This window comes from Podarcis bocagei (genome assembly GCF_964188305.1).
Source record: "Podarcis bocagei genome assembly, chromosome: 15".
NCBI lineage: Eukaryota > Metazoa > Chordata > Lepidosauria > Squamata > Lacertidae > Podarcis > Podarcis bocagei.
In genome coordinates this window covers 37,581,931-37,596,925 of record NC_138141.1, presented here as the reverse complement: position 1 = coordinate 37,596,925, position 14,995 = coordinate 37,581,931, and the positions used below count along the sequence as shown (strand labels likewise).

The 14,995-nt window shown below is 50.4% G+C and overlaps 1 protein-coding gene across 1 annotated transcript in view; it reads right to left on the bottom strand.

Annotated features, from left to right (window-relative positions):
- Nucleotides 1–14,686, bottom strand: part of CLUH (clustered mitochondria homolog) — a 75,662-nt gene extending 60,976 nt beyond the window's left edge. The window contains exon 1 of the mRNA XM_081172845.1: nucleotides 14,500–14,686. Coding sequence (XP_081028971.1) covers nucleotides 14,500–14,614 — 115 coding nt within the window. The 5' untranslated portion in view covers nucleotides 14,615–14,686. The remainder of the gene's footprint in view (nucleotides 1–14,499) is intronic.
- Between the last annotated feature and the right edge of the window lie 309 nt (nucleotides 14,687–14,995).

The following is a 14,995-nucleotide window of genomic DNA, read 5'->3' as shown; positions in this document are numbered from 1 at the left end:
CCCAGGGGTACCTCAGGGCTTATGGGAGTTGTAGTTTGGAGGGTGCCAGAGCTGGTGACATCAGCTCTGGCCTCTTCAGGTTATCCTCACAGGTCTCTTTTCCACCAGGTGAGGTTCCATTATGCAATCTTGCCAGTTCTCCCCCCCCCCCACTGCCCCCAAAAATTCACCCATTCATTCTGACATTTATATCCTACTTTTCCTCCAGGGAGGTTGAGGTGGCTCCCACGTATCTTTCCCCATCTCAGTTTAATCCCCACAACGACCCTGTGGGATAGGTTAGGCAGAGAGATCGCTACCGGCCCCCGAGAGTGGCAGAGTGGGAATTTCTAGCCTAACCCTCTATACCATGCCAGTACCATCTGCCGCTGCCTCCCCTACACAAACACCACATTAAGAAAACACTGGAAATTACTTCCAGGGATCCAACCCAGAGCTTCTGCACACTCAACCCCTGAGATGTGCTCAACCCCTGAGATGTGCTTCATTTACAAGGCTAAGGGGAACACCTGTGGCCCCCTCTGGCTGTCGCTGGACTGCAACTCCCATCAGCCCCTGCCAACATGCCCAGTGGCAGAGAATGATGGGAACTGTAGTCCAGCATCATCAGGAGCAGCCTTTCTCAACCTGTGGGTCCCCAGATGTTGTTGAACTACAACTCTCATCACCCCTAGCTAGCAAGGCCAGAGCTCAGGGATGATGGGAGTTGTAGTCCAACAACATCTGGGGACCCACAGGTTGAGAACGGCTGATCTGGAGGAATGCACGTTCCTCGCTTGTATGCTGCTGCTATTATTTTATTATTTCACGAAATTTATATACCGCTTTATTGTAGGGAAAAGAAAAGAAAAAACCTCGAAAGGTAAAATAATAAAATTATCCTTAAAAGAATTTTACAAGCGCAATTTAAAACATACAGAAAGTTAAAGCCACAATAAAATATACTGAAACACATTAAAACTCTTACAACCAGAGCAGCGCATGGAAACGCTGTTTACCTTCCCGCCGGAGTGGTACCTATTTATCTACTTGCACTTTGACGTGCTTTCAAACTATTATGTCTTTAGCAGGCACCAAAAAGAATATAGTGAAGGCACCTGCCTGGCATCAATAGGCAGGGAGTTCCGAAGTGCCGGTGATGCCACACTCAACAGCACAAGCCTAGGAAGCAGCCACATCTCCTATGTAAGTATGGTTTACACAACCTGGAGATCATCCTGCATTCTCCCCTGTGAGGTTTTCTAAAGACTTCAGATGAATTCGTGATTAGTGTCAACAGAGCTTTTCATTAACATAAAATTTAAAAAATACAAATAAAAAAGAAAACACCATCAAAATCACAAACCACAGGAGCAGTACGGAGCTTGTATTTACCAAACAGATAGAGAGCAGGTAATGTGGAAAAATAAAAGAAGCGAAACACATCCTGGAAAGCCGGATTTTGTGATTTGGTGGGGTAAGAATCATCCAATGGTGGAGCTGGAAAGGACCACAAGGGTCATCTAGTCCAACCCCCTTGCAATGCAGAAATATTTTGCCCCAACTTGGGGCTTGAATCCATGATCCTGAGACTACGAGTCTCACGCTCTACCAACTGAACCAGAGTTTTGCGCATCTGAATTTGACATGTAAAAAATAAAATAATAATAATAATAATAAATCCCACCAAGCGGTGCAGGAATGTTCTGGGTCTCCCTTTCCCTTAGAAATGTGCAACTTGTGGCTTATTTTTCTCTGTGGCAGCCAGAGTCCACATATTTCATAACGCAACACAAAGCTGAAGCATGCCTTCCATTCCTGGGCCAAATAAGTTCTCACTGCGGCCAGCTGTTTGATCATCACACTTGCTCAAAAGGGCTAAATATGGGGAACCCTGAATGGGGCATTAAATTTGTTCCTGATATTTCTTCAAAAAATAAATTTGGATGCCGAAGAACCTTCCCACCCCAAGTGGAAAAAGGTCCCCCAACGATCCTTATTATGACCTGGTCGAATAGCTTTGAAGCGGCACAGAGGACAGGAGGTTGAACTAATCAGAGCAATAAACTACACCAATAAACTACAGTCCAAGGAAGGCAGCAATAACAGTCTGGTCTGGGGGAAGGTTGTCAAACAGGCTGACAATTATATGCTCTAGAACAGGGGTCAGCAAACTTTTTCAGCAGGGGGCCGGTCCACTGTCCCTCAGACCTTGTGCGGGGCTGGACTATATTTTTTTGGGGTGAAATGAATGAACGAATTCCTATGCCCCACAAATAACCCAGAGATGCATTTTAAATAAAAGCACACATTCTACTCTTGTAAAAACACCAGGCAGGCCCCACAAATAACCCAGAGATGCATTTTAAATAAAAGGACACATTCTACTCATGTAAAAACAGGCCGATTCCCGGACTGTCCACAGGCTGGATTGAGAAGGCGATTGGGCCGGATCCGGCCCTTGGGCCTTAATTTGCCTACCCATGCTCTAGCCAGTGGTTCTCAACCTTGGGTCCCCAGATGTTTTTGGCCTACACCTCCCATGATCCCTAGCTCACAGGACCAGTGGTCAGGGATGATGGGAGTTGTAGGCCAAAAACATCTGGAGACCCAAGGTTGAGAAAGGCTGCTCTAGACGCAGGGAGATAAGGCAAGGAAGGTTAGGTTTGGGGAAGCAGAGTGCAGGGAAGTAGTATAATGACTGAAAGGTCAGGGTTTCAAACGAAAGGTTGGTCTCTCCAAGGCTGCAACGATATGCATTTACTTGGAAGCCAGGCGGCTCAAACTCAGCAGGGCTTGCTTCCTGAGTAAAGCAGGCAGAGGCTAGGTCTGTATCAATTTTCAGCCAGGTTCAGGCAGATATCACTGAGATTTAAGTGGGAGTGTGTTAAGGCCCCAATCCAGTACAAAACATGTCAGCCGTGGGAGTGGGAAAAGCAACAGAGTCAAATGGCTAACCATTCAAATTCCATCCAGCTTCTCATAGCCCCTGGGGGTTGCCAGTGTTTGAAATTAGCCAGGCGCATTTTGCACCTGGCTTTTGACTACTTGGGAACAACTGACATTTCCGCCATCTGGGGATCATTGGATGCAGACCGTTTTCACACACTAATACCCCGTCCTGTAGAATTCTATCAGTTATACTTTATCCAAACAAGCAGAATGAATTTCTGGAACCGAAATGCTGAGCAGGAGCAGTCACCATTAGGAAAAAGACCTCAGAACAGGCCAATATACTGTATTTTTCCGTGTATAACATGCCCCTGTGTATAAGACGCCCCCTATTTTGGGAGCTGCAAGCAATCACCCGGCCCCACAATGTACTGCCTGTGTACAAGACGAGCCCCGTTCTAAACATTATTTTTAAGTAAAAAAACCTAGTCTTATACACGGAAAAGTACGGGATATGCAGACTGTCCTTGAATCAAGGGACTTTTCTTCTTTAGGTTCTCAATGTTCTTAACCCAGTTCAAGGCTGCCATCTGAACTAGGCAAATGTTTAACTGAGAAGCAATCACAGTCAGTCCATTTGAAAAACAAGACTTTAGAGACACTGGGCTTTTAATATCAGAATTTTTAACATGGGCTGCGTTGCCAATTTTGACTCCCATTAGCCTCTCGGTTGGAAGAAAGTTAAGATATTAAATGCATGCACACAAAGAGATCTGGTGAATCTGGGCTCTGGCCAAATTTCATCTGAGCCTTGGAAAGCACATAGAGCTGAAATAGGAAGTGGGCCAGAGTGCCACACTTCCTCCTTCAACTCTATGCTCTTTTTCAAGTGGGGGAGGTAGGCACTCTGGTCCCCACATGACCAAGGGGGGCAGTTCAGACGCACCAGAAAAAGTGGGAAGGGGGGGCGGAAGAGTGGGAACATTACACTCACCGACACCATGCTGGCAAACCCTGCCCAAATTACACTGCTTTGCTTTTGGGTCATAATGAGCTAGATCGGCATTCAGTTTGCCAAATATACAGGTGATAAGGAATTGCATTCAGGTGCAGACCTGGCAGAGGAGAGATGGATCGCTTAGTCCCTCTTGTTCGATCCTGCTTGGACAAAAGGGGTGGGGAATTGGTCCTAATCAGTGTTTCTATGCTGACTGCAGGGAATGCAGGGTACGGGCCTCTCAGCGGGCTGCCAAAAATATTTTTTAAAATCAGTGGCAGTCTAGGAGAATTTGTGAGTGCATTTAAAAGACTCAGAGATGGTCATCCCTTCCACTATAGCTAGGAGAAAGTTGTGTGGGTCTGTGTAGAGACTATTCCAAATAGCCCAGTGTGGTAGCCTTGGGGAAGCATAAAGAACAACTAATAAAGCAGAATAACCCCCCCCCCAGACTATTTCAAATCTGCACCAAAGAGTGCCCTCTCTGGGAGGAGCGAAGTGTGCAGCTTTTGCTTTCCAGCCTCAGTTTTCCCCATCTGTAGAATGGGAAGCACTGCAATCTACCCCATCTGTGTTACCAGACCGAAAGCACAATACATTTTACACCCCCCACTTTTGCTCTTGAAGCGGCTTCACCTGTCGTAGTCCATCGGCTGATTTTCAGCAGGTCCACGTGAAGCCAAAACAAAGCAAAGCAACCCAGTGTTATAATACGTAGCTAGCAAGATAACTGTAGCACAGATGGTCACTTGCAAGTGGGGGCAGATTCACAGAAGCAGTTCTTTGCTACCCATGGCAGGTCCGTTGAGCTGCATTAAACCCGTGCAAAGTTTTACAGCAGCATTTTAAAAAAAAACCCAAAGGTTCCTGGTCTACCGACGAGCTGATTCAAGTGTGCGGTTAAATCAGGGCGGGGCAGGAGTCAGGAAAAACTGCCAAAATCAAACCTATTTTATAGCCTACATGCAGAGAATGACTGTGCAGGTGAGAAAACACTATGTCTTGTTACGTTAGAACAGGAACCAAACAGCCCAAACTCAACTCTGTACTACTTCTTGGGATTTTTCCGTCCAGCAAGTTTTCATATGAGGCTGAACCGCTTTCAAAGCTTTATTTAGGATGCTGCTGCACATGGCTGTGATGTTTTGTGAGAGGGTGGTAAGGCCACCATAACCCGTATGCGCCCAGTGTTAGAAATTAGCCAGGCACGTTTTGCAACTGGCGCAAGTCCAATTGCAACCATGTGGAAAATACCGTATTTTTCGCCCCATAAGACGCACTTTTCCCCCTCCAAAAATGAAGGGGAAATCGGGGTGCGTCTTATGGGGCGAATGCCTGCAAGCCTCGCGCGCCCGGCAGGAGGTCCCATCGGGTGCGCGAGGCTTGGGGCGGCAGCCTGTCGCCCGAAGCACGGGGAGCCCTCTGGAGGGCTCCCCCTGCTTCCGGCGAGTGTCTGCAAGCCTCGCGCACCCGGCAGGAGGTCCCACCGGGTGCGCGAGGCTTGGGGCGGCAGCGGACTGCTTGCCCGCACCTAGAAGCTTGGGGCGCGCTGAGCTCAGCACGCCCCAAGCTTCTAGGGGCGCGCAAGCAGTCCGCTGCCGCCCCAAGCCTTGCGCACCCAGCGGGACCTCCTGCCGGGTGCGGGAGGCTTGGGGCGGCAGCGGACTGCTTGCCGGGATGCAGAAGCTTGGCGCGCGCTGAGCTCAGCACGCCCCAAGCTTCTAGGGGCGCGCAAGCAGTCCGCTGCCGCCCCAAGCCTTGCGCACCCGGCGGGACCTCCTGCCGGGTGCGGGAGGCTTGGGGCGGCAGCGGACTGCTTGCCGGGATGCAGAAGCTTGGCGCGCGCTGAGCTCAGCACGCCCCAAGCTTCTAGGGGCGCGCAAGCAGTCCGCTGCCGCCCCAAGCCTTGCGCACCCGGCGGGACCTCCTGCCGGGTGCGGGAGGCTTGGGGCGGCAGCGGACTGCTTGCCGGGATGCAGAAGCTTGGCGCGCGCTGAGCTCAGCACGCCCCAAGCTTCTAGGGGCGCGCAAGCAGTCCGCTGCCGCCCCAAGCCTTGCGCACCCGGCGGGACCTCCTGCCGGGTGCGGGAGGCTTGGGGCGGCAGCGGACTGCTTGCCGGGATGCAGAAGCTTGGCGCGCGCTGAGCTCAGCACGCCCCAAGCTTCTAGGGGCGCGCAAGCAGTCCGCTGCCGCCCCAAGCCTTGCGCACCCAGCGGGACCTCCTGCCGGGTGCGGGAGGCTTGGGGCGGCAGCGGACTGCTTGCCGGGATGCAGAAGCTTGGCGCGCGCTGAGCTCAGCACGCCCCAAGCTTCTAGGGGCGCGCAAGCAGTCCGCTGCCGCCCCAAGCCTTGCGCACCCAGCGGGACCTCCTGCCGGGTGCGGGAGGCTTGGGGCGGCAGCGGACTGCTTGCCGGGATGCAGAAGCTTGGCGCGCGCTGAGCTCAGCACGCCCCAAGCTTCTAGGTGCGCGCAAGCAGTCCGCTGCCGCCCCAAGCCTCGCGCACCCAGCGGGACCTCCTGCCAGGTGCGGGAGACTTGGGGCGGCAGCGGACTGCTTGCCGGCACGCAGAAGCTTGGGGCGCGCTGACCTCAGCTTGCCCCAAGCTTCTGGATTAGCGCAGGGGTCCGCTAGCCCTGGGAGAGGCGCCCGGCTCTCCCACGCTAGCGGAGACCTTGCCGGCACGCAGAAGCTTGGGGCGCGCTGAGCTCCGCACGCCCCAAGCTCCTGGTGTAGCGCAGCGCACCTGGGGGGGAAATAAAATTTTTTTCCTTTATTTCCCCCCCTAAAATCTAGGTGCGTCTTATGGGCCGGTGCGTCTTATGGGGCGAAAAATACGGTAAACATTAGAACACCAATATGGATTCTGAAAGTCGGATTGCAGGAGTCTTATTCTCCCTGGCAAAATAAAATATATACACAGAGAACACACAGATTCATACCCATTGCAACTTTCCCCAAGCCCATTGTGACTTAGCATCAGCAGTGTGTGGCAGAAAATGTTCTGTTTTAGAAGTTCATTCATAAACAACGAATAGGTGCCAACTGCAAATAAGTATTAGGCCAACCTAGGATAATAATTTTATTATTTATAGCCCGCCCATCTGGCTGGGTTTCCCCAGCCGCTCTGGGCAGCTTACAGCACATATAAAAACATAGTAAAACACCAAACATTAATTGCATTTTAAGCTTTATTTACTAAATGCAAGTAAACTAAACATGCTAGGTTACATCATGCTTAGAGCATCCGAATTTCCCCCCGAGGCAAACTAAAAATTGTCCAGTGAAAACCACCCTTCCTTCAAAAGTTTCTGGAAAGCTCACATCACTGCACTCTGCACATTCTCAGAGTTTGTTAGGACACATGTGCTGAAATTTAGCCGCAGCATTAGAGTCTGGCACAGATTAAACCCTGTACAGTACAAGCCTCTGGCTCCAACTCCGTTAGAGGAGGGAGGGAGGGAGGGAAAGAAAGAAAGAAAGAAAGAAAGAAAGAAACAAAGAGAATTTAAGTTCTGGCAGCAATACCAGGTAAAACCTTCTTAACACCCTCCCCTTCCTTTTTTAAAAAAATGGGAGAGAAGCACCAGCCCAGGATCACAAAAGAGAAAGTCAACACACTCACTGGCAAAGCCCTGTGCTCAAAAGATTACTGAATAAGGGTAAGCTACAGGGCTCATTCATACTGTCATTTAACTGTGAATTGTGAAGGTTCTTCTCCATATGCCTTCCCACACTTTCCCCAGCTCTCAATCCAAAAGGAGAAGGGTTTGAGAAACCTCCAATTGAGGGATGGTGAAATGATTAGGCGGAGAATGTCATACGGGCAACAGAGAATTGACAGAGGTACAGATACACACCTTAGAATATGGAATTGTTGAGTTGGAAGGGAACACAAGCGTCATCTGGTCCACCCCCCCTGCAGTGCAGAAATCTTTTTGCCCAATGTTGGGCTCGAACCCACGACCCTGAGATTGAGAGCCCCATGCTCTACCAACAGAGCTGTGAGCCTTCCTACAAGCAGAATGCAAGCTGCTAAGCTGGGTGGATATCTAATGCCACCAAAAGCACATTTAGAAAGTGTAAGGAGCAGGGACGTGGGTGGCGCTATGGACTAAACCACTGAGCCTAGAGCTTGCTGATCAGAAGGTTGGCGGTTCGAATCCCCGCGACGGGGTGAGCTCCCGTTGCTCGGTCCCTGCTCCTGCCAACCTAGCAGTTCGAAAGCACGTCAAAGTGCAAGTAGATAAATAGGTACCGCTCTGGCGGGAAGGTAAACGGTGTTTCCGTGCGCTGCTCTGGTTTGCCAGAAGCGGCTTAGTCATGCTGGCCACATGACCCGGAAGCTGTACACTGGCTCCCTCGGCCAGTAAAGTGAGATGAGCACTGCAACCCCAGAGTCGTTCACGACTGGGCTTAACTGTCAGGGGTCCTTTTCCTTTACCTTTAAGGAGCCCCGAAAGAGGCAATGACTGCTGCTCCTGTTGAACAGAGCACAGGGATGCAATTTTGTCTGTCAGGGCCTTTATTATCCCAAAGTAAACGCACACAAACCCAGAGACTTAGCAACATAGTAAACGGCGTTAAACCGAGTCCATCTAGTTCAGTATTGTCTACACTGGCAGGCAACTGCTGCCTCTCCAGGATTTCACGATAGGAAGCATCCTTCAGGTGGCCAAGCTAAGCCTACCCTCAGCCAGCCCCCACCTGGTTGCCTTGCTACTTACAACCAGTCCGTTTGGGGGGTGGCAGTGGCCACGGCTGCCATCTTTCTCCATCACCATGTCAGGCCAATGGTCTATCTAGCTCCACATTGGCTATATTGACCAGCAGCAACTCTCCAGAGTTTCAGACAACATCCACTCCAAGTCCTTCTGCTATGGGGCAGCTCTATTAAGTAGGTAAATAAATATGGGGAAAGGAAAACGTCACATAGAGAAAGATCCGAAATATTTTCCTTGATGCTTGAATTTGTTTTGATTCTGGGTTGTTTCTATTTGATGTTTTAGTGTGTTATAAACTGCTTCGAGATTTTCTTTCTTTAAAATATATAGTGGTATAGAAGTGAAACGAAAAATAATAAAAAGGCACCTAGACATTCCTTCGCGGCAACCGTAATCCAGGTGTAAGATCGGCTTTTACATCCAAGTTTCTAACAGTGGTTGTAAATGGGTCTCCAAGATATCGCAAGCAGGGCGTCGGCTACAGGTCTACATCAGTTTTTCAAAATTATCAGATTTCCCCCAGAAAGGATAAAAGAGGATAAAATGGGACAAAATAAATGGCTGCCATACGGATAAGAAGATGTTATTTGGATGGATAGATAGATCTGATTCCACAACAAACCAGCACCAGGAAGAACTCTTAGATCCACAGTCCGACTCTTCACAAAATAAGTTATCACAAAGCCCTCTCAATGGAACCTTCAGAGATTAGACTTGCCCTCCCACCTGGCCTTTACTGGCACATAAGGAAACATCTCCTACCAAGTCAGAACATCAGTCTATCCAGCTCTATGTTCTGAACACTGACTGGCAGGAATTTTTTGGGATTTCAGACAGGAAGTCTCTCCCAGCCCTATTTGGGACCCTCTGTATGCAAAACAGACCCTCTCTAACCCAATGACCTGTCCTTCAGCAACTTACATCCTTGGGTCCTAAAGAGATTTGGGTGTTGCCGCCATTTTAACGTCACTTTTTTGCACTGTATTATTTCGATGATTTGCGCTATCTTGAGGGCCCTTCTGGGACAGCTGAAATAGTGGATATAAACCATTTCATAAATAAAGAACCCCCAATATTAGCCCATGGGCTCTTGGTGATTATAGCATAGGTACCTACCCGTTTCCCCAAGAGGGCACCCAATACCCATCTGACTGGGTTTCCCCAGCCATTAACTCAAGTGTGGGAAATTCTGAGCAACACCAAACTTCGCAAGTGTAGGAACCTGTGGTCCTCCAGACTGGACTGCCAGCATGGATGGGAGTCCAACAACATCTGGAGGGCCAGGATTCCCCCTCTGTCATCCTGGTTCAATTCTGAGCAGCAGGAGATCAAGGGAGCCCCCCAAAAGAGAGGACAGAAATTATGGCTCCCTCCCCCCAGGTGGAACTCAATTCCGGCACCTCTCAGGTGGGTGTCATTGTCATCATAAGAGAACAAGGGAGGCATGCATGGTGAGTTCCAGAACCATTCCCCCCCTAGAAAAATAGCACTGACAACAACTGTTGCCGTGGGACAGCTCAATTGGTAGAACATGCAACTCTTCATTTCATGGTCACAGGTTCGAGCCCCACGTCGTGTAAAAGATCCCTGCATCACTGGGGGTTGGACCAGATCAAGGTTTCCCAAACTTGGGTCTCCAGCTGGTTTTTTGGACTACAACTCCCATCAACCCTAGCTGGCAGGGCCAGTGGTCAGGAATGATGGGAACTGTAGTCCAAAAACAGAGACCCAAGTTTGGGGAAACCTGGACTAGATCATCCCCGTGGTCCCTACCAACTCTACAATTAGGTTACTCCTTTCCAGTTATTCACATTACCCCAAGAAATGAAGAGACCAGGTCTGTCAACTTTCGGTTCACTTATTCTGGGTTCGCATTCCACAAATGAGACGCCCTTCCACTGTGTCCCTCAGCTGATGTGTAGTTCTGGCCCTCTTCTCAAAGAGGAGGAACTTGAGGGCGCCTCACTCAAATTCTACAGCTCTAAACCACCCACCCCCCAAAGCAAGGAAAGATGGGGAGCTCATTCTCCACTAAGAAAGCGTCTGTGATTCCATGTGTAGGAGGCAGTACAGTATGTGCCACTGGACAACCAAGGTGAGAACCTCCATTGCCAAGAGCAGTGTATCTCGGGAATATCAGATGATGAGGACCTGCAACCAGAGGGGACACTTGCCTCTATGCGGCTAACAGCAGACCTTTGGCCTGACCCAGCAAATGCTCTTTCTAGGTTTGTTCCACTGCCTCTGGACAAGACGACACCCTCAAGGACTTTGGGTGGGTTGGGAAGACTATAACTCCCCATTGTCCATGACCGCTGACCACATCAGATGGGGCTGATGGGAGGCCAGCAGCTTCTGGGCGGTCACTGGTTCCTGAACAGCCTTACTGGATCCTGCCAGTAGCTGAGCAATTACAACAACCTGCTCTTACAGTGGCCAGCCAGAAGCCCCAATGGGAAGCCCGGAAGCAGGATCCAAGCACAGAAGAACTCCTCTCCTGTGGTCTTCCAGCAATTGGTTATCAGAAGCATTTATTGCCTCTGGCGGCAGAGGTAGAGTATAGCCATAGCCATCATGCCTAGTAGAAATTAGCCAGGCCTGTTTTGCGACTGGCACGGGTCCAATGGCAACAGCGTGGAGATCTCTGGATGCCAGGTTAGCGATTTTCTCAAGCAGGCAAGCAGAAGAACTTATTTATTGCACTTATATACCACCTTTTTCTCCAAGGAGTACATGGTTCACCTCCCTCCTTGGTCAGTTCCCTACAACGGCCCTGTGAGGTAGGCTAAGGGACCGTGACTGACTCCAAGGTTACCCAGTGAGCTTCAGGACGGAGGGAGGATTTGATCTCCCAAGGTCCTAGTCTGACACTCTAACCCCGGGGTCAGCAAACTTTCAGCAGGGGGCCAGTCCACTGTCCCTCAGACCTTGTGGGGGACTGGACTATATTTTTTTGGGGGAAATGAACGAATTCCTATGCCCCACAAATAATCCAGAGATGCATTTTAAATAAAAGGACACATTCTACTCATGTAAAAACACTGATTCCTGGACCGTCCGTAGCCCGGATGTAGAAGGCGATTCGGCTGGATTCGGCCCCCAGGCCTTAGTTTGCCTACCCATGCTCTAACCACCACAACCACACTGGCTTCCTAGAGCACTTCTTCTTTGAGGCAGCTATATAAATTAAGCAGGTGAATGAGGAAAGGAAAATGTAAGTAAGAGAAGGATCTGAAATATTTTCCTTGAAGCTTGACTTCGGGATGGTTTTATTCGATGTTTTAATCTGCTGCAAACCACTTTGAGATTTTTGTTTTCTTTAAAATATAAAGCGATATGGAAATGAAATGAATAACAATAAAAAATCTCAATGTAAAAAAAAGGTCGTTGTGGTGACCGTAACCTAGGTTTAAGGTGCTGTTTGGTGATTAGCTTATATATCTGAGTTTCTAACACCGCTAGTAGCTACTGATTGCCGAATTCTTCTATAATGCACCATCCCAGGGACACAAAACTACGGAGGACATCTGGACTTTGCTACACATTCGGATCCTGGGTTACAGGCTTTATTTATTTATTTTGACATATATACTACATCATCACATTACTCATTACAGTGGTACCTCGGGTTAAGTACTTAATTCGTTCCGGAGGTCCGTTCTTAACCTGAAACTGTTCTTAACCTGAAGCACCGCTAGAGCTAATGGGGCCTCCTGCTGTGCCGCCGGAGCACGATTTCTGTTCTCATCCTGAAGCAAAGTTCTTAACCTGAAGTACTATTTCTGGGTTAGCGGAGTCTGTAACCTGAAGCGTATGTAACCCGAGGTACCACCGTACTAACATTTATGCCCCACACCTACCAATAAGCTCAGCATAGTTACATGGTTCACCCCCCTTCATTTTACCTGCACAACAACCCTATAAGGTGGACATTGGAGGCAGCAACTGGCGCCAAGGTCACCCACCCACTGAGCTTTCATGGCTGCGAGGAGCATTTGAACCTTTGGCCTCCCAAGCACGAGATCAGTACGCTAACCCTTACAGACAAAACACACTTGCTGGGGTAGGCGTCAGGGGACTCCCAAGCAAAGCGTGTGAATCAGATCAGATGAGACAGTTACTACAGGACAGGCCTAGTTCACACCAACTCAGGGTGGGGGTGGGAATCTGTGTGTGAGCGGTACCATTTCAGGGGAAAGGGGGGCGCTCTCAAAGGATGGAATGCTCTTCAATACAGAAAAACAAATAAATCCTTGCAACTGGGTATTATCAAGGAAAAAGGCAAGGCTATCCACCCTCCCTTCTTGCCAGTGGGATGTCATTTGCAAATAAGGTTACGCAGGGGTCATTCACAAATCCTGGGAGTCATGGGAGAAGAGGGCCAAAGGTCATGACCCTCAAGCCTAAAAAGATGTGTTATGATGTAAGCAGATGGAGAGAGGGGGGGATTAACAGTTATTTCTCTCTCCCCCCCCCCAGTATGGATCCGTCCCAAGAGTGGGAAAACCAGCCCAAGGATTACTCTTCTGCAATACACCGCAGCCACTGCTCCACAATATGGACAAGTAGATCTAGGCGTCCATGCGTGGGCTGGGGAAATGATTGACCACGTGAGGTTGCAAATAATTCCCCTTAGGAGTCCGAAGTTCAACACTTGGGAGGGTCCCCGGATGCAAAGAAGGTGCCGACTGGCTGTCAACACAAGGCCGACACTTTCACAAAGTTCGCTACCACCAAGGGGTGGGTGGGAGAATCTGGGTCACAGCTCACGGCCTATGCTTATGTTGTCAAAGTCCCAGTGAGTTCCACCGGGCTTACTCGCAAGCAAGGATAGACACAGGAGGCGAAGTAGGGACCTCAATAACCCACTGCAGAGGCCGAGTTGTGAAAATATGGGTCATGTTCAAGGAGAAAGCCCCATCTCCCCCCCCCAATATAAATATCTCATTTTAATTTCTGTTTTAATGGTTTGGCCTTGTAAGCCGCTTTCCATGCATTGCTGGGAATGTATCGAAAGGGACTAAAGCGATTGGAGATTATTCAGGAACAAACACCTCCGAAGCAGGGTGGGCTGGGAGATTTAGCCCAGAATGTGGTGAAAGCAAGCGGAAGTTAAGGCCGCCTACTTTAGAAACCCACCTTAGAGACTTTTACTGACAAGCAAGCGTCACTGGCCTGGACCCTTACCCCTAACACCACATAGAGCAGCAGCAAGGATTAATACCGGGGCGGGGGGGGGGGGAAGCGTATACAGAACTGCAACCTTTTCACACGTCACAAGCCACCTTGCAAACCACCGTCGGAAAGGTCACATATATGGAACCGCAAGAGGCCAAGGAACAGGAAATTTTTCCGGGTCGCCATCTCCAAAGGGCTGGGAGAGGGGAAATGGAGTTAGAGACAGGGGTCATTACCCCAAGAAACAGCCCAAGCGAGACAGCTACACTGGGGCGGGCGCTTTCTCCCTACCCTAACCCCAACAACCCCCAAATAGTAGAACATGCTTAAAGGGACTGCAGCTTTCTCTATTTTTTTTTAAGGCGGGGGGAGGAGAACAGGTTTGAGCACACTTGTCAGAAAAGCGGAGAAAAAGAAACTAACCGCGCGCACCTATATGCACACTGCACCCATAAAAAGAAAGAAGAGCAGAACTCCCGCCCCCAAAGAGAAAAAGGTTGCACCCAGCGCTAGGTCTACTCGAGAGCAACCCCGCGGGAACGAAAGGGAGTCAGACCCACCCGCTCCGGCTGGGGTCTTACTCGCGAGTAGGAAACAAGCCGGAGCGAGCAGAGTTTGAAACACTTTGTCCATGTGTCATTCCTTGGTAACGGTGGCGGCGAAGGTGAAACGCTGCAGGGAACCCGGAGGAAGGATCCACCCGGGATCCGACCGCGCAAGACGGCTCACCTGCGCTGAGCTCCGGCTCCTTGCCGGCCGGGCCCTGGCTGCCCCGCTGCTGCTGCTGGTCCTCGTCCGCCGCCGCCGCCCCTGCAGGAGCCACCTCGTCCGCCTTGATGACCATGGCCGGTCTCTCCGCCGCCGCCTCCGCCCGCCTTCCCTTCCTCGCTGCCTCTGGCGAAGGCGCCGCCGCTGCCGCTGCTCCTGGCGCTGCTGCTGCTGCTGCTGCTGCTGCTGCGAAGGACGGAGAGATCCACTCGCAGCCCCACGTGGTGCGCGCTTCACCTCCGGCGGCCGCTCGCTCTCCCACCCTCTGCCCGAGTCAAACTCCGCCCGGCGACGGCGACGGTGCCCCGGCTGGGACAAAAAATAGGAGGGGCGGAAGAGGCGGGGCAGAAACGCCTTAAAGGGACAGCGGAGTAAGAGGGAAGGGGGAGGGCAAGGGGGGAGGGGGAGGACAGAGGAAAAGGAGGGGAGAAGAAGATGGGAAGGAGTATAATGACCA